General features: G+C 48.0%; 1 protein-coding gene across 5 annotated transcripts in view; it reads right to left on the bottom strand.

Moving 5' to 3' along the window:
• Positions 1 to 1,358: 1,358 nt before the first annotated feature.
• Positions 1,359 to 23,621, bottom strand: part of LOC134936181 (retinitis pigmentosa 1-like 1 protein) — a 77,701-nt gene continuing 55,438 nt past the window's right edge. The window contains exons 5-7 of one of the 5 annotated variants that reach the window (XM_063931112.1): positions 15,799 to 15,908; positions 6,555 to 6,675; positions 1,359 to 2,290 (exon numbers count right to left, since the gene is read on the bottom strand). In XM_063931112.1, coding sequence (XP_063787182.1) covers positions 2,066 to 2,290; positions 6,555 to 6,675; positions 15,799 to 15,908 — 456 coding nt within the window. In that variant the 3' untranslated portion in view covers positions 1,359 to 2,065. Of the gene's footprint in view, positions 2,368 to 6,554; positions 6,676 to 15,798; positions 15,909 to 23,621 lie in introns of all 5 variants that reach the window. The other 4 variants (XM_063931114.1, XM_063931116.1, XM_063931113.1 and 1 more) reach the window with 4 other exon arrangements.

A 23,621-nucleotide genomic window follows, 5' to 3' on the forward strand; every position in this document is an offset into this window, starting at 1 on the left:
GGCGGCTGAGAACGGTCAGGCTGCCGACAGATGACGAATGTCGCCGCTAGCTGAGTTGCCCCAGGCAAATCTTTCATGGGGGATTTTCTGCAGGTCTCCCCAGTGCGGTAATTCCTCACTGCATGTTACACTGCTATGGATTGCCCATCCTGCCCGCTGTAACCGATGCAGTGCTCTCCAGCTGGCAGCCTCAGCTGGTACTTTCACAGGCAGGAGGCACAATCTGTGGAACAATTTATACAGTGGGTATCCTGCTAGTGGCTTTTCATTTTACCCTTGTGTGTCTTTCTCCATGTAATCCTTATCTCACGCTCTGTAACCTACACGCGTGCTCTATACGTGTGATGTACAGAGCAGCTGCCCCGTACTCTCGTATGAGCTTCACAGACTACACGACATTCTGGATGATGTGCCTGATTCCGACACATCGTTCACGATATCGGCTATTGTGTATGTGCTATGTCTCTTACGATGTCTTGATAAAGGTCAGTTGTGACCGAAACGCGTCGACTATTGCACTCACCATCTGACCCCAAATGGAGATACTGCATCTGGGGGTGGACGCACTGAAGATACCTTGATGAGATTCAACAATCTATGATTTATGTGAGTTGGGGTATGCATCTTGTCAGTCCATACCAGTGATAAAGATACCTTATAGGACAGAAGTTCCCAAACTGTGTGCCGTGGCTCCCTGGGGTGCCTCAGGACACTTGCAGGGTTGGTGGTCCAGGACCAATTCAAATTATTCATGGTCAATATAATAGGCAAAACCAGTGCTGGTGGCTGCCAGTCATAAAATATGTGGCCAAACAAAAGCAAATCTTGTCCCTCACCACACACTGACCCTAAGGATGACATAATGCGATCTACTTAATGTAATATTTCTTTCAAAGTTTCTCAATAAGAAATTTTTGGCCTAGGGGTGCCATGAAAAAAATTCTGATATTCTAGGGTGCCGTGATTCAAAAAAGTTTGGAAACCACTGTTATAGGAGATTCCAGCTAAAAACTGTGCGAGTGTCGGGTACGCTAAGCTATTGAATCCCATTCAAACAAATCTAGGGACATGGTTGATATAGCTTGATGGAGAGTGTTTGAAGCATCCTTTCTACTAACCAAAAGTTACCTTGATGTGTTTATACTTACCATAATTTGTGTGAGTGGGGTACGCTCCCTTCTTTCGGATATGTCAAGGGTTCTATGTTTCCAATTTTTATGAAACAGGCCTACACATGTGTTGTTTTTTTCTATGTTTTTCCTCTATGCATGAGCCCGGAGGAGCCATTTTAGACAGGTTGGAAAACTCAGAACTCAAGTTTAACTTTTTTGGATTGGAGATCTTCTGCACAAAAGGGATGTATTTCATTCCATTTTTTATTCATCTGTTTATACATAGTGATATTTTATGTTAGAACGCCCTGGACACAGATTAATATCTTCTTTCCTTTCTTTCTGAATTTGTTATATAGATGTGGTGACATTTACTTTGATATTTTCAGTGTATGGGCTGCTTTGCGCCAAATAGGTGATCCTTCCATCCCCCTCTTTTTCATGTCTCTTACGATGCTCGCTCTCACGTGTCGTCAGCGACATCCTCAGCCGGACCTGCATGCGGGTCCAACGGGTGACATTCCCCCCCCCCTGTCGCTGACCATATCGCACTGGGTACACATTGTTTAATGTGTACCCAGTTATACAAGACCACCCCAAGGGTTAAATAGCAAAAAGGTGGACTCAGAGATTGGTCTGTAAGAAAACCTGAGAGTCAGGAGGTCTCGGAGACAAAGACCCAGAGTGATAGTGTCATACATTTAACCTATCAGAGCCATACGGCAGAGGGTGACCCCACCACAGAGACCTGTTACATGGGAGTAACCGGATATTTGTACATTTCTGAGTTCAAGAAATAAAGGGATAAAAGAGCAGCCAGCACATTCTCTCTCTCAGTGGCCACAGTCTCTAATTCAGTACGGGCTAGTGACATCACTGAGACACGAGGCACTTACTACCTCATGCCTCACTGGTGTCACAAGTTACTAGTGAACTGCAGGCTGAATACTGATCTAGCCCACCGCATGTCTGTCTCCACCTAGTGTATAGGCGAGAGAGGACCACTTACTTGATGGATAAAACAACAATGTATATTTATTTGTTCCAACAACGTAGAAAGGACAGGTAGACAGGTGTGTCACATTTCCCGGCGTCTCTTCCCACTCGCCGCCCCTCTTCCTGGGGTAAACCTGACCCTCTTCTGTCGGAGTTCTCGGTAAGTGCTCATAATAAGACGGCTATGAGACGGAGAGAGAGCAGACGTCAGGTGTTGTACTCCAGAAATAACAAGACTTATGTATATCGCCAATCTGCCCTGTGGAAACAATTTGGACATTCACCGTGAGTTTCAAATTACCCCTCAATTCTTATTGTTATTAAATTCCAGCAGGTCCGCCTGCTGAACTCCTGAACATTTGGCCTCATTCAGACTTGATTGCACGCTAGGTTTTTTCGCAGCGGTACGATCAGGTGACAACTGCGCATGCATATGCACCGCAATGCGCAGGCGCGTTGCACTGGTACAAAGCGGATCATTGCTGTGCGATGGGTTTAACGAAGAACCAATTCACACAGCCGATCGCAAGGAGTTTGACAGTAAGAAGGCGTTTGTGGGTGGCAACTGACTGTTTTCTGGGAGTGTTTGTAAAAACACAGGCATGTCCAAGCGTTTGCAGGGCAGGTGTCTGGCGTCAGTTCCGGCCCCGGACAGGCTGAAGTGATCGCAGTGAATGAGTAAGTTCTGAGCTACTCAGAAACTGCATAAACTATTTTTGTACCGCTCGGCTGCACAGGCGATCGCACACTTGCAAAGCTAAAATACACTCCCCTATAGGCAGCGACTATCTGATCGCAGGGCTGCAAAAACTAGCTAGCGAGATATCAGGTCTGAATTAGGCCCATTGACTGACTAGACGTACATGTAACTCACTTGTATCCCTACAGTATACCTATCTGTATGACTTTACTTGGGCTCCCCCCCCCCCCCCCCACCCCCCCTCTCCCCCACCCACACCTGCTTATCTGTTACCTACTTGGCTGTTGTATAGCAAACCGAAGACAAATTCCTAGTATACGCAAGTATACCTGGCCGATAAAGCTGATTCTGATTGAGGGCCTTATTCAGACCTCATTCAGTAAGGATTGCAATTTCTGCTAAATAGCAGTTGCTGCGATCATACAGTTGCCGCCCAAAAATAGAGAAAAAAAGTCCATTGCAGAAATTGCGAATGCATCGCAATGTGTGGTCTGATCGCAGAACCATACGGAGATACCGGAACATCAAAGATTTTTCCTAGTTGCGCCAGGCAAGGTCATCCACAATTCTTGTGACACAAGAGGCTGGAAGTGGTCATCGCTGACATCAGAGGCCCTCCTTAAAAATGCCTGGGCGCGCCTGCGTTTTTTTAGACACATCCAGAAAACGTCAGGTTTTCGCCCAGAAACGCCGGCTTACTGTCAGTCAAACAGCGGCTGCATTGCGATCACAATGTGTATGCATTTTTGGTCGCTATTTGTACTCGCTCATGCGCAGTCTTTCGATAATCAGACGGATATATTGCAATCCTTACTGAATGAGGTCCGTAGTGCGCTGAAAACCCCCCTAAATCATCAATCATCATAAAAACAGCAATTACATAGTGAATTGTGATTGATATATAGTACAGCGAATGAGGATTACTTACTAACCGTGCATATCTGCACTATACACAATGCAACCAATCAGAAAATAGCACTGGTTAATCTGATCTGCGGTATTACAGGGAGCGTGTGCATTTTAAGTTAAAGGGTAACTCCATCCCCAGCTATTATCTGATTTAAGGCTACCCCCAGTAACAACATAACTTTTTATATATTTAAGATAATAATTGTATATACATTCAGTGGCCTCTTTATTAGGTGCACCTGCTCGTTAATGCAAATATCTAATCTGCTAATCACGCAACAGCAACTCCATGCATAAAAGCATGCAGGCACGGTCAAGAGGTTCAGTTGCTGTTCAGAGCAAACACCAGAATGGAAAAGAAATGGGGTCTACATGATTGTTGGTGGCAGGCAGGACAGTTTGAGAATACTGGGAGCTGCGGATTTCCTGGGGCTTTCACACATAACAAATAGATACAAAGAAAGTGACAGAAGAAGACAATCAGCGCTTAGAGAGTGTGATAAAAATCAAATGAACTGTATACATTCACCACTTTTTTCTCTTCCACGTATGCATATGTGGATGTATTCCTCATGTACATATAAGGGAATCATAAAGAGAAATATTCCATATAGTGAAGCACAGTTTAATTAATTAAAAACAGAAACAACAATTCCAACTTTGACACATTTGGATACAAAAGTGCAAGTGCATATAGCAATAAATAAGTGGGGGATCCTTAGGGAGCTGCAAAATAAACAATTACCGGCTGGGTGCAGGACTGTAAAAAACAATCCTAATAGCGCATGAGTCACTTGAATTGCCCGGGTTCAGTAGACCATAAGTCCAGATGTCTCCCCTGCGGTCATCAGTCAGGCTCGCCGCTCCCGTCTCCCCACACGTCCACCAATGCGTTTCAACCCACCAAATCGGGTCTTTTTCAAGGTGTATTGTTGGACAATACACCTTGAAAAAGTCCCGATTTGGCGGGTTGAAACGCATTGGTGGACGTGTGGGGAGACGGGAGCGGCGAGCCTGACTGATGACCGCAGGGGAGACATCTGGACTTATGGTCTACTGAACCCGGGCAATTCAAGTGACTCATGCGCTATTAGGATTGTTTTTTACAGTCCTGCACCCAGCCGGTAATTGTTTATTTTGCAGCTCCCTAAGGATCCCCCACTTATTTATTGCTACATGCACTTGCACTTTTGTATCCAAATGTGTCAAAGTTGGAATTGTTGTTTCTGTTTTTAATTAATTAAACTGTGCTTCACTATATGGAATATTTCTCTTTATGATTCCCTTATATGTACACGAGGAATACATCCACATATGCATACGTGGAAGAGAAAAAAGTGGTGAATGTATACAGTTCATTTGATTTTTATCACACTCTCTAAGCGCTGATTGTCTTCTTCTGTCACTTTCTTTGTATCTATTTTCTATGTGGTGGAGGTTGAGAGCACCCTCCTAGACAGAATATTGATTGATCTCCTGCTATATATATATATATATATATATATATATATATATATATATATATATATAAAAAAAAGCGCATCCTTCCCCCCTCTTCCTCCATCCTTGTGGCTATATTTCACACATAACAGTCTCTAGAGTTCACAGACAGTGGTGCAGAAAACAGTGGTCAGCGGTGCTGTGGGAGAAAATGCCTTGTTAATGAAAGAGGTAAGATGGGAATAGCCAGAGGGGTACAGGAAGGCGGCAGTAACTGTTACATCAGTGGGGTGAATGAGAGCGTATCTGAACACACAGGGCATTAAACCTTAAAGTGGATGGGCTACAGCAGCAGCAGCAGATCACGCTGGTTTACATTCCTGTCAGCTAATAACAGGAAACTGAGGCTATAGCGGGCACAGGCTCGCCCACACTGGAAAAAGTTGCCTGGTCTGATGAGCCTGGATTCCCGCTTTGAGATGCAGATGGCAGCACCAGGACAATGCATAGCCATGAGTCTATTCTGCTTTTTGTCATTGGTTCAGGCAGGTGGTGTTGGTATAAATGATAGAAACCGAGAATTTGACGGCAGATAAGAACCACTTGGCCCATCTAGTCTGCCCATGTACACACACTTACACACTAGGGTTAATTTTTTTTGCTGGGAGCCAATTAACCTTCCAGTATATTTTAAGAAGGTGTAAGGAAACCGGAGTACCCAGAGGAAACCCACGCAAGTACGGGGAGAAAATATACAAACTCCACACAATTAGGGCCATGGTGTGAATTGAAATTAGGACCTCAGTGCTGTAAGGCGGTAATGCTAACCATTACACCATCCGTGCTGTCCATAGTGATGTGGGGAATGTCTTCTAGGCTGACAGTAGGTCCTTTAATACCAACCGATCGTCATTTAAACGCCACATCCTGCCTGAGTATGGTTGCTGACCAGGTGCGTCTCTATATGGGCAGAGTCTACCCCTCTTCTAATGGTTGGAGAAGTGTGACAGTGGAGAAGTTGCCCATGGCAACCAATCAGCTGCTACGTAAAATTTTATAGAATACACTTGAGAAATGTTACCTCAAACACACGTCACCGCCATCATTTTATATGAATGTGATGTGGGGGACCAGGAGATACACATACTGTATACAGCAGCTGTGTGATGCCGTCATGTCACCACAGGTCAGACTTCCAACATCCTACTGAGCAAAAGGGGGTCCAATGCAGCACTAGAAGGGTGTTCCTAACACAGTGACCACTGAGTGTATATCATCACTTATCCTTCCCACACAATTAATGCACTTCATCTGTTTCAGAATCCACAGGGTAATGGCTAACACACGCGCGCGCACACACACACACACACACACACGCATGCACACACATGTCTCACTTGAGATTTGACAGCTCCGTTATCAGTCCTTGGACAGTGGATGATGCATCTTCCCCTCTGCTCTCCGGCTGTCTGCAGAGGATACAAGGAAAGAAATGCCTGGTAGAGCTGACACACTGACCTGCAGCAACCAATGAGCAGTCAGCTTACATCTGTGGAGTGCAGCATGCGCAATTAAACAGTCTAACCGGCAATCAAATGAGCCATTAATGCTGTAAACTAAAGTCTGACAGAAGGTACAGTAATGGGGGGGGATGGGGGGCAGTGTAAGCACCTTGCGGGCTCACTGCACTCGCCACACTGTGGGCTCGGTGGCGAGCTGTAGAATCTATTCCCGCTCTACGGGTGTCATGGAGTAGTCCCTGCTAGTCAGTATGCCGGCTGTCGGGATTCTTAGTGATCGGGGTATAGGGGGAGGTGTTGTGACCGCCGGTCACGTAACTACATCCCATATATATATATATATATATATATATATATATATACACACACACATACACATATATATATATATACATACATACATATAATTCCGTTTTCGGGCTCGTCCCTGCTTTGTCAATGGTAGTGGCCATTACACCTGCTGACTAAGGGGTCTATGTTCAAATGTGTTCAAACAAATTCTATGTTTATGTACTAAGCCTTGGGAAGAGATAAAGTGCCAGCCAATCAGCTCCTGTCATTTTTCAAACACAGCCTGTGACATGGCAGTTAGGATCTGATTGGCTGCTACTTTATCTCTCTCCTCTTTATCTCTCTCCAAGGCTTTAGTAAATAGACCCCCAGCTCCTTAAAGACGCATCTAGAATATGATGAACGGTCTCATAGATTTGCAGTCACACCCGCTCTCTGTCACAGCCCATTTCATGTTCATTAATACACTCTTATTCCAGCATATATATGGGACTAGGGGTTTATTCAGGTTTGTTAGTAAACCAAACTTGTTAGCAATTGGGCAAAACCATGTGCACTGCAGGTGGGGCGGATGTAACGTGCAGAGAGAGACAGATTTGGGTGCGGTGTGTTGAAACTGAAATCTAAATTGCAGTGTAGAAATAAAGCAGCCAGTATTTACCCTGCACAGAAACAAAATAACCCACCCAAATCTAACTCACTCTGCACATGTTACATCTGCCTCCCCCCTCCCTCGCAGTGCACATGGTTTTGCCCAGTTGCTAACTTTGGCCCTCATTCCGAGTTGTTCGTTCGCTAGCTGCTTTTAGCAGCATTGCACACGCTAAGCCGCCGCCCTCTGGGAGTGAATCTTAGCTTTGCAGAATTGCGAACGAAAGATTCGCATAATTGCGAATAGACACTTCTTAGCAGTTTCTGAGTAGCTCCAGACTTACTCGGCATCTGCGATCAGTTCAGTCAGTTTCGTTCCTGGTTTGACGTCACAAACACACCCAGCGTTCGCCCAGACACTCCCCCGTTTCTCCAGCCACTCCCGCGTTTTTCCCAGAAACTGCAGCGTTTTTCCGCACACACCCATAAAACGGCCTGTTTCCGCCCAGAAACACCCACTTCCTGTCAATCACACTCCGATCACCAGAACGATGAAAAATCCTTGTTATGCCGTGAGAAAAATACCTAACTTTTGAGTAAAATAACTAACCGCATGCGCTCTGCGAACCTTGCGCATGCGCAGTAAGCGACTAATCGCAATATAGCGAAACTCGGCAACGAGCGAACAACTCGGAATGAGGGCCTTTATTTGGTTTGCTAACAAGCCTGAATAACCACCTATGGGCATTATTCAGACCTTGTCGCAGACGGGCGAAAATCGCAAACAGACAATTTTCAGCCATCTGCGCACACACTGAAGCTACCGTGAAGGACGGGCGTCTGGGGGTGGTGACGCACCGTTGGGGAGGAGGAGTGGATACACCTGGAAACGCAGGCGTGTCATGGCCATTTTTTAGGCCGGCTGATGACGTCGCCTGCATTTCCTAAGATCGGAAACATGGCGGAGGTGCGCAGGGGTTAACAACTATTTGAAGTTTTACGTTGCGGTCGCAACTGAATTGTGATCTCATTGCGGGGCGGCACCACCCAAGCTGGGTGGCCTTGTCTTATGCTGGCCAGCCCCCAGCATGTGAGTTTAGTGGTTGCAGATTTTGCTAACATAGCAAAATCTGCGACCAACTCTGAATAATACCCCTTTTCCACTAGTGAGCACGGGTCGCAGCTGGGAGCCTGACACGGATGCTACTCGGCTGCGACCCGTGCTAGAGCCCCCTTCTACACTGAGCTCACCAACCCGGCATATTGCCGGGTTGGTGACGCTGCAGGTGACGCGGCAGGGGCGGCGCTGGGAGATCACATGATCTCCCAGCGCCGCCCTTCCATACAGTGTGAACGGGAGACGTGTTGCATCGACGCAGCTTCCGTTTACACTACACAGCTTACCGGGTTGAACTCGTGTTCAACCCGGTAATCTACAAGGGTAGGATTCCTGGATCACTTGATCCGGGAATTTGCAGGGGGAACCCTTTTCCACTAGGAAAAAACACAGGTAAATGCGCGCCCCCGTGCATTTACCCGTGTTTTTAGAGCTAGTGGAAAACAAGATTTTACTTACCGATAAATCTATTTCTCGTAGTCCGTAGTGGATGCTGGGGACTCCGTCAGGACCATGGGGATTAGCGGCTCCGCAGGAGACAGGGCACAAAAATAAAGCTTTAGGATCAGGTGGTGTGCACTGGCTCCTCCCCCTATGACCCTCCTCCAAGCCTCAGTTAGGATACTGTGCCCGGACGAGCGTACACAATAAGGAAGGATTTTGAATCCCGGGTAAGACTCATACCAGCCACACCAATCACACCGTACAACTTGTGATCTGAACCCAGTTAACAGTATGACAAACGTAGGAGCCTCTAAACAGACGGCTCACAACAATAACAACCCGATTTTTTTGTAACAATAACTATGTACAAGTATTGCAGACAATCCGCACTTGGGATGGGCGCCCAGCATCCACTACGGACTACGAGAAATAGATTTATCGGTAAGTAAAATCTTATTTTCTCTGACGTCCTAGTGGATGCTGGGGACTCCGTCAGGACCATGGGGATTATACCAAAGCTCCCAAACGGGCGGGAGAGTGCGGATGACTCTGCAGCACCGAATGAGAGAACTCCAGGTCCTCTTTAGCCAGGGTATCAAATTTGTAGAATTTTACAAACGTGTTCTCCCCCGACCACGTAGCTGCTCGGCAGAGTTGTAATGCCGAGACCCCTCGGGCAGCCGCCCAGGATGAGCCCACCTTCCTTGTGGAATGGGCCTTGACAGATTTAGGCTGTGGCAGGCCTGCCACAGAATGTGCAAGTTGAATTGTGCTACAAATCCAACGAGCAATCGTCTGCTTAGAAGCAGGAGCACCCCGCTTGTTGGGTGCATACAGTATAAACAGCGAGTCAGATTTTCTGACTCCAGCCGTCCTTGAAATATATATTTTCAATGCCCTGACAACGTCCAGCAACTTGGAATCCTCCAAATCGCTAGTAGCCGCAGGCACCACAATAGGCTGGTTCAGGTGAAACGCTGACACCACCTTAGGCAGAAACTGAGGACGCTTCCGCAGTTCTGCCCTGTCCGAATGGAAAATCAGATATGGGCTTTTATACGATAAAGCCGCCAATTCTGACACTCTCCTGGCTGAAGCCAGGGCCAGTAGCATGGTTACTTTCCATGTAAGATATTTCAAATCCACCGATTTGAGTGGCTCAAACCAATGGGATTTGAGAAAATCCAAAACTACATTAAGGTCCCACGGAGCCACTGGGGGCACAACCGGGGCTGTATATGTAGTACTCCTTTTACAAAAGTCTGGACTTCAGGAACTGAAGCCAATTCTTTCTGGAAGAAAATCGACAGGGCCGAAATTTGAACCTTAATGGACCCCAATTTGAGGCCCATAGACAATCCTGTTTTCAGGAAATGTAGGAATCGACCCAATTGAAATTCCTCCGTGGGGGCCTTCCTGGCCTCACACCACGCAACATATTTACTCCAAATGCGGTGATAATGTTGTGCAGTCACCTCCTTCCTGGCTTTTACCAGTGTAGGAATGACCTCTTCCGGAATGCCTTTTTCCCTTAGAATTCGGCGTTCAACCGCCATGCCGTCAAACGCAGCCGCGGTAAGTCTTGGAATAGACACGGTCCCTGCTGAAGCAGGTCCCGTCTTAGAGGTAGAGGCCACGGATCTTCCGTGAGCATCTCCTGAAGTTCCGGGTACCAAGTTCTTCTTGGCCAATCCGGAGCCACGAGTATCGTTCTTACTCCCCTTTGCCGTATAATTCTCAGTACTTTTGGTATGAGAGGCAGAGGAGGAAACACATACACTGACTGGAACACCCACGGTGTTACCAGAGCGTCCACAGCTATTGCCTGAGGGTCTCTTGACCTGGCGCAATACCTGTCCAGTTTTTTGTTGAGGCGAGACGCCATCATATCCACCTTTGGTTTTTCCCAACGGTTCACAATCATGTGGAAGACTTCTGGATGAAGTCCCCACTCTCCCGGGTGTAGATCGTGTCTGCTGAGGAAGTCTGCTTCCCAGTTGTCCACTCCCGGAATGAACACTGCTGACAGTGCTATCACATGATCTTCCGCCCAGCAAAGAATCCTTGCAGCTTCTGCCATTGCTCTCCTGCTTCTTGTGCCGCCCTGTCTGTTTACGTGGGCGACTGCCGTGATGTTGTCCGACTGGATCAACACCGGCTGACCCTGAAGCAGGGGTTTTGCCAGGCTTAGAGCATTGTAAATCGCTCTTAGCTCCAGTATATTTATGTGAAGAGACATCTCCAGGCTTGACCATACTCCCTGGAAGTTTCTTCCCTGTGTGACCGCTCCCCAGCCTCTCAGACTGGCATCCGTGGTCACCAGGACCCCGTCCTGTATGCCGAATCTGCGGCCCTCTAACAGATGAGCACTCTGCAACCACCACAGAAGAGACACCCTTGTCCGTGGCGATAAGGTTATCCGCTGATGCATCTGCAGATGCGATCCGGACCATTTGTCCAGCAGATCCCACTGAAAATTTCTTGCGTGAAATCTGCCGAATGGAATCGCTTCGTAAGAAGCCACCATTTTTCCCAGGACCCTTGTGCAATGATGCACTGACACTTTTCCTGGTTTTAGGAGGTTCCTGACTAGCTCGGATAACTCCCTGGCTTTCTTCTCCGGGAGAAACACCTTTTTCTGGACTGTGTCCAGAATCATCCCTAGGAACAGCAGACATGTCGTCGGAAACAGCTGCGGTTTTGGAATATTTAGAATCCACCCGTGCTGTCGTAGAACTACTTGAGATAGTGCTACTCCGACCTCCAACTGTTCTCTGGACCTTGCCCTTATCAGGAGATCGTCCATTTTCTTTGAAGAAGAATCATCATTTCGGCCATTACCTTGGTAAGGACCCGGGGTGCCGTGGACAATCCAACCGGCAGCGTCTGAAACTGATAGTGACAGTTCTGTACCACGAACCTGAGGTACCCTTGGTGAGAAGGGCAAATTGGGACATGGAGGTAAGCATCTGTCCCGGGACACCATATAGTCCCCTTTTTCCTGGTTCGCTATCACTGCTCTGAGTGACTCCATCTTGATTTGAACCTTTTTATGTAAGTGTTCAAATATTTCAGATTTAGAATAGGTCTCACCGAGCTGTCTGGCTTCAGTACCACAATATAGTGTGGAATAATACCCCTTTCCTTGTTGTAGGAGGGGTACTTTGATTATCACCTGCTGGGAATACAGCTTGTGAATTGTTTCCACTACTGCCTCCCTGTCGGAGGGAGACGTTGGTAAAGCAGACTTCAGGAACCTGCGAGGGGGAGAAGTCTCGAACTTCCAATCTGTACCCCTGGGATACTACTTGTAGGATCCAGGGGTCCACTTGCGAGTGAGCCCACTGCATGCTGAAACTCTTGAGACGACCCCCCACCGCACCTGAGTCCGCTTGTACGGCCCCAGCGTCATGCTGAGGACTTGGCAGAAGCGGTGGAGGGCTTCTGTTCCTGGGAATGGGCTGCTTGCTGCAGTCTTCTTCCCTTTCCTCTATCCCATGGCAGATATGACTGGCCTTTTGACCGCTTGCCCTTATGGGGACGAAAGGACTGAGGCTGAAAAGACGTTGTCTTTTTCTCCTTTATACGGCAATACTTCCATGTGCCGTTTGGAATCTGCATCACCTGACCACTGTCGTGTCCATAAACAACTTCTGGCAGATATGGACATCGCACTTACTCTTGATGCCAGACTGCAAATATCCCTCTGTGCATCTCGCATATATAGAAATGCATCCTTTAAATGCTCTATAGTCAGTAAAATACTGTCCCTGTCAAGGGTATCAATATTTTCAGTCAGGGAATCCGACCAAGCCACCCCAGCGCTGCACATCCAGGCTGAGGCGATCGCTGGTCGCAGTATAACACCAGTATGTGTGTATATACTTTTTAGGATATTTTCCAGCCTCCTATCAGCTGGCTCCTTGAGGGCGGCCCTATCTGGAGACGGTACCGCCACTTGTTTTGATAAGCGTGTGAGCGCCTTATCCACCCTAAGGGGTGTTTCCCAACGCGCCCTAACTTCTGGCGGGAAAGGGTATACCGCCAATAATTTTCTATCGGGGGAAACCCACGCATCATCACACACTTCATTTAATTTATCTGATTCAGAAAAAACTACAGGTAGTTTTTTCACACTCCACAAAATACCCTTTTTTGTGGTACTTGTAGTATCAGAAATATGTAACACCTCCTTCATTGCCCTTAACAAGTAACGTGTGGCCCTAAAAGAAAAATACGTTTGTTTCTTCACCGTCGACACTGGAGTCAGTGTCCGTGTCTGTGTCGACCGACTGAGGTAAAAAGACGTTTTAACGCCCCTGACGGTGTTTGAGACGCCTGGACAGGTACTAATTGGTTTGCCGGCCGTCTCATGTCGTCAACCGACCTTGCAGCGTGTTGACATTATCACGTAATTCCTTAAATAAGCCATCCATTCCGGTGTCGACTCCCTAGAGAGTGACATCACCATTACAGGCAATTGCTCCGCCTCCTCACCAACATCGTCCTCATACATGTCGACACACACGTACCGACACACAGCACACACACAGGGAATGCTCTGATAGAGGACAGGACCCCACTAGCCCTTTGGAGAGACAGAGGGAGAGTTTGCCAGCACACACCAAAACGCTATAATTATACAGGGACAACCTTTATATAAGTGTTTTTCCCTTATAGCATCTTAATATATATAATCATATCGCCAAATAAGTGCCCCCCCTCTCTGTTTTAACCCTGTTTCTGTAGTGCAGTGCAGGGGAGAGCCTGGGAGCCTTCCCACCAGCATTTCTGTGAGGGAAAATGGCGCTGTGTGCGGAGGAGAATAGGCCCCGCCCCCTTTTCGTCGGGCTTCTCCTCCCGTTTTTCTGAGACCTGGCAGGGGTTAAATACATCCATATAGCCCCAGGGGCTATATGTGATGTATCTTTTAGCCAGTATAGGTATTTCATTGCTGCCCAGGGCGCCCCCCACAGCGCCCTGCACCCTCAGTGACCGCTGGTGTGAAGTGTGTGACAACAATGGCGCACAGCTGCAGTGCTGTGCGCTACCTCATGAAGACTGAAAAGTCTTCTGCCGCCGGTTTCTGGACCTCTTCACTTTTCGGCATCTGCAAGGGGGTCGGCGGCGCGGCTCCGGGACCGGACTCCATGGCTGGGCCTGTGTTCGATCCCTCTGGAGCTAATGGTGTCCAGTAGCCAGGGCCGGTTCCGGGGCTTCGGGCGCCCCGGGCGGCATTGGGGGCGTGGCTTCATACAGGGGGCGTGGTCATTTACGCCCCCTGTACTGCTGTAGGATGTGCGGTGCGCGATGACGTCATCGCGCACCGCACAGCAAAGGTCCTTTCCACGAAGGTAAACTAGACGCTAAGCGTCTAGTTCCCTTCGTGGAGAGGACCTTTGCTGTGCGGTGCGCGATGACGTCAACGCGCACCGCACTTCATTACAGTGAAGGTCCTCTCCAGGAAGGGAAATTAGACGCATAGCGTCTAGTTTCCCTTCACTGCGGGCAGCCCACGAAGGGAAACTAGACGCGTAGCGTCTAGTTTCCCTTCACAACGGAACGGACAACGGGACAGCGGGCCACGGCAGCGGGGGGGCACCACAGCAGCAGCGGATCTTGCCATGGTGCGGCGCCCTCCGGATGGCGCCGGCGCCCTCCGGAAGGCGGCGCCCCGGGCAAAAGTCCTGCTTGCCCGTGGCAAGATCCGCTACTGCCAGTAGCCTAAGAAGCCAATCCATCCTGCACGCAGGTGAGTTCACTTCTTCTCCCCTAAGTCCCTCGTTGCAGTGAGCCTGTTGCCAGCAGGACTCACTGTAAAATAAAAAACCTAAAAACTTTTTCTAAGCAGCTCTTTAGGAGAGCCACCTAGATTGCACCCTGCTCGGACGGGCACAAAAACCTAACTGAGGCTTGGAGGAGGGTCATAGGGGGAGGAGCCAGTGCACACCACCTGATCCTAAAGCTTTATTTTTGTGCCCTGTCTCCTGCGGAGCCGCTAATCCCCATGGTCCTGACGGAGTCCCCAGCATCCACTAGGACGTCAGAGAAAAGGGGTTTTACCCTGTGAGCCCTCAATGTTTGCTGATTTCTGCTACATCTATTGGCTGCCCCTGTACCAGAGTCTCTGTATATAATCACTGGGGTGAGAGGGTGATAAAGCTGCAGACTGATAACTGACACCTGGGTGTGTATTCAAGGTGGATGGGAGGGGGGACACAAGTCAGATAAGAGTCTACTGTACAGGCTGTGGGAAGGGGAGGGGGGGAAGTAGGACTCACAAATCCTCCTCAATACCCTCAGGGGATGTTTAAGGAAAACAATAAGAAGAGAACAAGCTGCCAGGACAAAGGTCAGTCCCATAAAAGTCCCAGATTAGCAGCAGTCTGCACCTGACCAGATGCAGGAAGATAACCTGAGTGTGCACTTGACGCAAGACATGGCCTGACACAGAAGTAGTGACATGAATGTGCTATCCGCACTAGGACTTGTGTAAAAGTCCAGTATTACCTGTCAGTAAGCTATAATTACAGTTCATTGTTACAGTCACAGAGGTAATGCATAGCGCTGCAGCTAGGGATGTCACACACGTGGACACACTGCTTAGGACACTTTTATATATGGCAGTCCCCTTTTGTTTTAGGCTGAGTAATAATGGGCATGGGAGCCTGTACTCACCCCCGTGATGCCGCAGTCGCTAGGAGAGTCGGCTGTGCGGTGTCACCCTGCGGCATTGCCAGTTTGCCAGATGCGGAGGTCTCTCGGTTAGTGACAGTGTCATCCACATTCTGCAACAAGAGAAAAACCTGTGCTGGGTATAAAGCAGTGTATAAGCGAAGAGATGGAACAGTGCAAATGTGACAAGAGGCCGCAGTGTAGAAGCGATAAGATGGCGCAGTGTAAAAGGGATAAGATGGCGCAGTGTAAAAGGGATAAGATGGTGCAGTATAAAAGGGATAAGATGGCGCAGTATAAAAGGGATAAGATGGCGCAGTGTAAAAGGGATAAGATGGCGCAGTGTAAAAGTGATAAGATGGCGCAGTGTAAAAGTGATAAGATGGCGCAGTGTAAAAGTGATAAGATGGTGCAGTATAAAAGGGATAAGATGGCGCAGTGTAAAAGGGATAAGATGGCGCAGTGTAAAAGTGATAAGATGGCGCAGTATAAAAGGGATAAGATGGCGCAGTGTAAAAGGGATAAGATGGCGCAGTGTAAAAGGGATAAGATGGCGCAGTGTAAAAGGGATAAGATGGCGCAGTGTAAAAGTGATAAGATGGCGCAGTGTAAAAAGGATAAGATGGCGCAGTGTAAAAGGGATAAGATGGCGCAGTGTAAAAGGGATAAGATGGCGCAGTGTAAAAGTGATAAGATGGCGCAGTGTAAAAAGGATAAGATGGCGCAGTGTAAAAGGGATAAGATGGCGCAGTGTAAAAGGGATAAGATGGCGCAGTATAAAAGGGATAAGATGGCGTAGTATAAAAGGGATAAGATGGCGCAGTGTAAAAGGGATAAGATGGCGCAGTATAAAAGGGATAAGATGGCGCAGTGCAAAAGTGATAAGATGGTGCAGTATAGAAGGGATAAGATGGCGCAGTATAAAAGGGATAATAAGAATTTACTTACCGATAATTCTATTTCTCATAGTCCGTAGTGGATGCTGGGGACTCCGTCAGGACCATGGGGAAATAGCGGCTCCGCAGGAGACAGGGCACATCTAAAGAAAGCTTTTAGGATCACATGGTGTGTACTGGCTCCTCCCCCTATGACCCTCCTCCAAGCCTCAGTTAGGTACTGTGCCCGGACGAGCGTACACAATAAGGAAGGATCTTGAATCCCGGGTAAGACTCATACCAGCCACACCAATCACACCGTACAACTTGTGATCTGAACCCAGTTAACAGTATGATAACAAACGAAGTAGCCTCTGAAAAGATGGCTCACAACAATAATAATAACCCGATTTTTGTAACAATAACTATGTACAAGTATTGCAGACAATCCGCACTTGGGATGGGCGCCCAGCATCCACTACGGACTATGAGAAACAGAATTATTGGTAAGTAAATTCTTATTTTCTCTAACGTCCTAGTGGATGCTGGGGACTCCGTCAGGACCATGGGGATTATACCAAAGCTCCCAAACGGGCGGGAGAGTGCGGATGACTCTGCAGCACCGAATGAGAGAACTCCAGGTCCTCCTTAGCCAGAGTATCAAATTTGTAAAATTTTACAAACGTGTTCTCCCCTGACCACGTAGCTGCTCGGCAAAGTTGTAATGCCGAGACCCCTCGGGCAGCCGCCCAAGATGAGCCCACCTTCCTTGTGGAGTGGGCCTTTACAGATTTAGGCTGTGGCAGGCCTGCCACAGAATGTGCAAGTTGGATTGTGCTACAGATCCAACGCGCAATCGTCTGCTTAGACGCAGGAGCACCCATCTTGTTGGGTGCATACAATATAAACAACGAGTCAGATTTTCTGACTCCAGCTGTCCTTGAAATATATATTTTTAATGCTCTGACAACGTCCAGTAACTTGGAGTCCTCCAAGTCGCTAGTAGCCGCAGGCACCACAATAGGCTGGTTCAAGTGAAAAGCCGAAACCACCTTAGGGAGAAAATGAGGACGTGTCCGCAGTTCTGCCCTGTCCGAATGGAAAATCAGATATGGGCTTTTGTACGATAAAGCCGCCAACTCTGAAACTCTCCTGGCTGAAGCCAGGGCCAGTAGCATGGTTACTTTCCATGTAAGATACTTCAAATCTACAGATTTGAGAGGCTCAAACCAATGAGATTTGAGAAAATCCAAAACTACGTTTAGATCCCACGGTGCCACTGGGGGCACAATCGGGGGCTGTATATGTAGTACACCCTTGACAAAAGTTTGTACTTCAGGCACTGAAGCCAATTCCTTCTGGAAGAAGATTGATAAGGCCGAAATTTGAACTTTAATAGACCCCAATTTGAGGCCCATAGACAATCCTGCCTGCAGGAAATGTAAGAATCGACCCAATTGAAATTCTTCCGTTGGGGCCTTCTTGGCTTCACACCACGCAACATATTTTCTCCAAATGCGGTGATAATGTTGTGCGGTCACTTCCTTCCTAGCCTTAATCAAGGTAGGAATAACTTCCTCTGGAATGCCCTTTTCTTTTAGAATCCGGCGTTCAACCGCCATGCCGTCAAACGCAGTCGCGGTAAGTCTTGGAACATACAAGGTCCCTGCTGAAGCAGATCCCTTCTTAGAGGTAGAGGCCACGGATCCTCCGTGAGCATCTCTTGAAGTTCCGGATACCAAGTTCTTCTTGGCCAATCCGGAGCCACTAGTATTGTTCTTACTCCCCTTTTCCGAATAATTCTCAGTACCTTTGGTATGAGAGGCAGAGGAGGAAACACATACACTGACTGGTACACCCATGGTGTTACCAGAGCGTCCACAGCTATTGCCTGAGGGTCTCTTGACCTGGCGCAATATCTGTCCAGTTTTTTGTTGAGGCGAGACGCCATCATATCCACCTTTGGTTTTTCCCAACGGTTCACAATCATGTGGAAAACTTCCGGATGAAGTCCCCACTCTCCCGGGTGAAGGTCGTGTCTGCTGAGGAAGTCTGCTTCCCAGTTGTCCACTCCCGGGATGAACACTGCTGACAGTGCTATGACATGATTTTCCGCCCAGCGAAGAATCCTTGCAGCTTCTGTCATTGCTCTTCTGCTTCTCGTGCCGCCTTGTCTGTTTACGTGGGCGACTGCCGTGATGTTGTCCGACTGGATCAACACCGGCTGACCCTGAAGCAGCGGTTTTGCCAAGCTTAGAGCATTGTATATCGCTCTTAGCTCCAGTATATTTATGTGAAGAGACGTCTCCAGGTCTGACCATACACCCTGGAAGTTTCTTCCCTGTGTGACTGCTCCCCAGCCCCGTAGGCTGGCATCCGTAGTCACCAGGACCCAGTCCTGTATGCCGAACCTGCGGCCCTCTAACAGATGGGCACTCTGCAACCACCACAGGAGAGACAACCTTGTTCTTGGTGACAGTGTTATCCGCTGATGCATGTGCAGATGCGATCCGGACCATTTGTCCAGCAGATCCCACTGAAATGTTCGTGCATGGAATCTGCCGAATGGAATTGCTTCGTAAGAAGCCACCATCTTTCCCAGGACTCTTGTGCATTGATGTACTGACACAGTTCCTGGTTTTAGGAGGTTCCTGACCAGTTCGGATAACTCCCTTGCTTTCTCCTCCGGGAGAAACACCTTTTTCTGAACCGTGTCCAGAATCATTCCCAGGAACAGCAGACGTGTTGTCGGGGTCAATTGAGATTTTGGAAGATTCAGAATCCACCCGTGTTGCTGAAGCACTACTTGGGTTAGTGCTACACCGACTTCCAGCTGTTCTCTGGACTTTGCCCTTATCAGGAGATCGTCCAAGTAAGGGATAATTAATACGCCTTTTCTTCGTAGAAGAACCATCATTTCGGTCATTACCTTGGTAAAGACCCGAGGGGCCGTGGACAAACCAAACGGCAGCGTTTGAAACTGATAATGACAGTCTTGTATCACGAACCTGAGATACCCTTGGTGTGAGGGGTAAATTGGGACATGCAGATAAGCATCTTTTATGTCCAGGGACACCATGAAGTCCCCTTCTTCCAGATTCGCTATCACTGCTCTGAGTGACTCCATCTTGAACTTGAATTTCTGTATGTACAGGTTCAAGGATTTCAGATTTAGAATAGGTCTTACCGAACCGTCCGGCTTCGGTACCACAAATAGTGTGGAATAATACCCCTTTCCCTGTTGTAGGAGGGGTACCTTGACTATCACCTGCTGAGAATACAGCTTGTGAATGGCTTCCAATACCGTCGTCCTTTCTGAGGGAGACGTTGGTAAAGCAGACTTTAGGAACCGGCGAGGGGGAGACCTTTCGAACTCCAACATGTAACCCTGAGATACTATCTGCAGGATCCACGGGTCCACCTGTGAGCGAGCCCACTGATTGCTGAAAATCTTTAGTCGACCCCCCACCGCTCCTGAGTCCGCTTGTAAAGCCCCAGCGTCATGCTGATGGCTTTGTAGAACCCGGGGCGGGCTTCTGGTCCTGGGCAGGGGCTGCTTGCTGCCCTCTCTTACCCTTTCCTCTGCCTCGCGGCAGATAAGACTGTCCTTTTGCTCGCTTGTTTTTATAGGAGCGAAAGGACTGCGGCTGAAAAGACGGTGTCTTTTTCTGTTGGGAGGGGGTCTGAGGTAAAAAAGTGGATTTGCCGGCAGTTGCCGTGGCCACCAGATCCGATAGACCGACCCCAAATAATTCCTCTCCTTTATATGGCAATACTTCCATATGCCTTTTGGAATCCGCATCACCTGACCACTGTCGCGTCCATAAACTTCTTCTGGCAGATATGGACATCGCACTTACTCTTGATGCTAGAGTACAAATATCCCTCTGAGCATCTCGCATATAAAGAAACGCATCCTTTAATTGCTCTAGAGTCAATAAAATACTGTCCCTATCCAGGGTATCAATATTTTCAGTCAGGGAATCCAACCACACTACCCCAGCACTGCACATCCAGGCTGAGGCTATTGCCGGTCGCAGTATAACACCAGTATGAGTGTATATACTTTTTAGGGTAGTTTCCAGCCTCCTATCCGCTGGATCCTTGAGGGCGGCCGTATCAGGAGACGGCAACGCCACTTGCTTTGATAAACGTGTGAGCGCCTTATCCACCCTAGGGGGTGTTTCCCAGCGCGTCCTAACCTCTGGTGGGAAAGGGTATAATGCCAATAACTTCTTAGAAATTAGCAGTTTTCTATCTGGGTTAACCCACGCTTCATCACACACGTCATTCAATTCCTCTGATTCTGGAAAAGCTACAGGTAGTTTTTTCACCCCCCACATAATACCCCTTTTTGAGGTACCAGCAGTATCAGAGATCTGCAAAGCCTCCTTCATTGCCGTGATCATATAACGTGTGGCCCTGTTGGAAAATAAGTTTGTTTCTTCACCGTCGACACTAGATTCATCTGTGTCGGTACCCGTGTCGACTGACTGAGGTAAGGGACGTTTTACAGCCCCTGACGGTGTCTGAGACGCCTGAGCCGGTACTGACTGGTTTTCCGGCCGTCTCATTTCGTCTACTGACTTTTGTAATGTACTAACATTATCACGTAATTCCATAACTAAAGCCATCCATTCCGGTGTCGACTCCCTAGGGGGTGACATCACCATTACCGGCAATTGCTCTGCCTCCACAAAAACATCGTCCTCATACATGTCGACACACACGTACCGACACACAGCAGCCACACAGGGAATGCTCTAATCGAAGACAGGACCCCCTTAGCCCTTTGGGGAGACAGAGGGAGAGTTTGCCAGCACACACCAAAAGCGCTATAAATGTATATAAACAACCCTAAAAGGTGTTGTTTTTGTTATAAGCGCTTTTAATATATAAATATCGCCAATTTATGCCCCCCTTCTCTTTGTTACCCTGTTTCTGTAGTGCAGTGCAGGGGAGAGTCCTGGGAGCCTTCCTCACAGCGGAGCTGAGCAGGAAAATGGCGCTGAGTGCTGAGGAGAATAAGCTCCGCCCCTTTTTCGGCGGGCTTTTCTCCCGGGTTTTGAGAAATCTGGCCTGGGTTAAATACATACATATAGCCTTAATGGCTATATGTGATGTATTCTTTGCCACTAAAGGTATTTAATATTGCTGCCCAGGGCGCCCCCAGCAGCGCCCTGCACCCTCCGTGACTGGTCAGTGAGAAGTGTGTAGCAACAATGGCGCACAGCTGCCGTGCTGTGCGCTACCTTCATGAAGACTGAAGAGTCTTCTGCCGCCTGTTTCCGGACCTCCGATCTTCAGCATCTGTAAGGGGGGTCGGCGGCGCGGCTCCGGGACGAACCCCAGGATGACCTGTGTTCCGACTCCCTCTGAAGCTATGTCCAGTAGCCTAAGACTCCAATCCATCCTGCACGCAGGTGAGTTGAAAATCTCTCCCCTAAGTCCCTCGATGCAGTGAGCCTGTTGCCAGCAGGACTCACTGAGATTTAAAACCTAAAAAACTTTTTCTAAGCAGCTCTTTAGGAGAGCCACCTAGATTGCACCCTGCTCGGACGGGCACAAAAACCTAACTGAGGCTTGGAGGAGGGTCATAGGGGGAGGAGCCAGTACACACCATGTGATCCTAAAAGCTTTCTTTAGATGTGCCCTGTCTCCTGCGGAGCCGCTATTTCCCCATGGTCCTGACGGAGTCCCCAGCATCCACTAGGACGTTAGAGAAAAGATGGTGCAGTGTAAAAGTGATAAGATGGTGCAGTATAAAAGGGATAAGATGGCGCAGTGTAAAAGGGATAAGGTGGCGCAGTGTAAAAGGGATAAGATGGCGCAGTGTAAAAGTGATAAGATGGTGCAGTATAAAAGGGATAAGATGGCGCAGTGTAAAAGTGATAAGATGGTGCAGTATAAAAGGGATAAGATGGCGCAGTGTAAAAGTGATAAGATGGTGCAGTATAAAAGGGATAAGATGGCGCAGTGTAAAAGGGATAAGATGGCGCAGTGTAAAAGTGATAAGATGGCGCAGTGTAAAAGGGATAAGATGGCGCAGTGTAAAAGTGATAAGATGGCGCAGTGTAAAAGGGATAAGATGGCGCAGTGTAAAAGGGATAAGATGGCGCAGTGTAAAAGTGATAAGATGGCGCAGTATAAAAGGGATAAGATGGTGCAGTGTAAAAGTGATAAGATGGCGCAGTGTAAAAGTGATAAGAAGGTGCAGTATAAAAGGGATAAGATGGCGCAGTGTAAAAGTGATAAGATGGTGCTGTATAAAAGGGATAAGATGGCGCAGTGTAAAAGGGATAAGATGGCGCAGTGTAAAAGTGATAAGATGGCGCAGTGTAAAAGGGATAAGATGGCGCAGTGTAAAAGGGATAAGATGGCGCAGTGCAAAAGTGATAAGATGGTGCAGTATAGAAGGGATAAGATGGCGCAGTGTAAAAGTGATAAGATGGTGCAGTGTAAAAGGGATAAGATGGCGCATTGTAAAAGTGATAAGATGGCGCAGTGTAAAAGGGATAAGATGGCGCAGTGTAAAAGTGATAAGATGGCGCAGTATAAAAGTGATAAGATGGCGCAGTGTAAAAGGGATAAGATGGCGCAGTATAAAAGGGATAAGATGGCGCAGTGTAAAAGGGATAAGATGGCGAAGTGTAAAAGGGATAAGTTGGCGCAGTGTAAAAGGGATAAGATGGCGCAGTGTAAAAGGGATAAGATGGCGCAGTGTAAAAGTGATAAGACGGCGCAGTGTAAAAGTGATAAGATGGCGCAGTGTAAAAGGGATAAGATGGCGCAGTATAAAAGGGATAAGATGGCGCAGTGTAAAAGTGATAAGATGGCGCAGTGTAAAAGGGATAAGATGGCGCAGTATAAAAGGGATAAGATGGCGCAGTGTAAAAGGGATAAGATGGCGCAGTGTAAAAGTGATAAGACGGCGCAGTGTAAAAGGGATAA

Source organism: Pseudophryne corroboree, chromosome 6, assembly GCF_028390025.1.
Source record: "Pseudophryne corroboree isolate aPseCor3 chromosome 6, aPseCor3.hap2, whole genome shotgun sequence".
Classification (NCBI taxonomy): Eukaryota; Metazoa; Chordata; class Amphibia; order Anura; family Myobatrachidae; genus Pseudophryne; species Pseudophryne corroboree.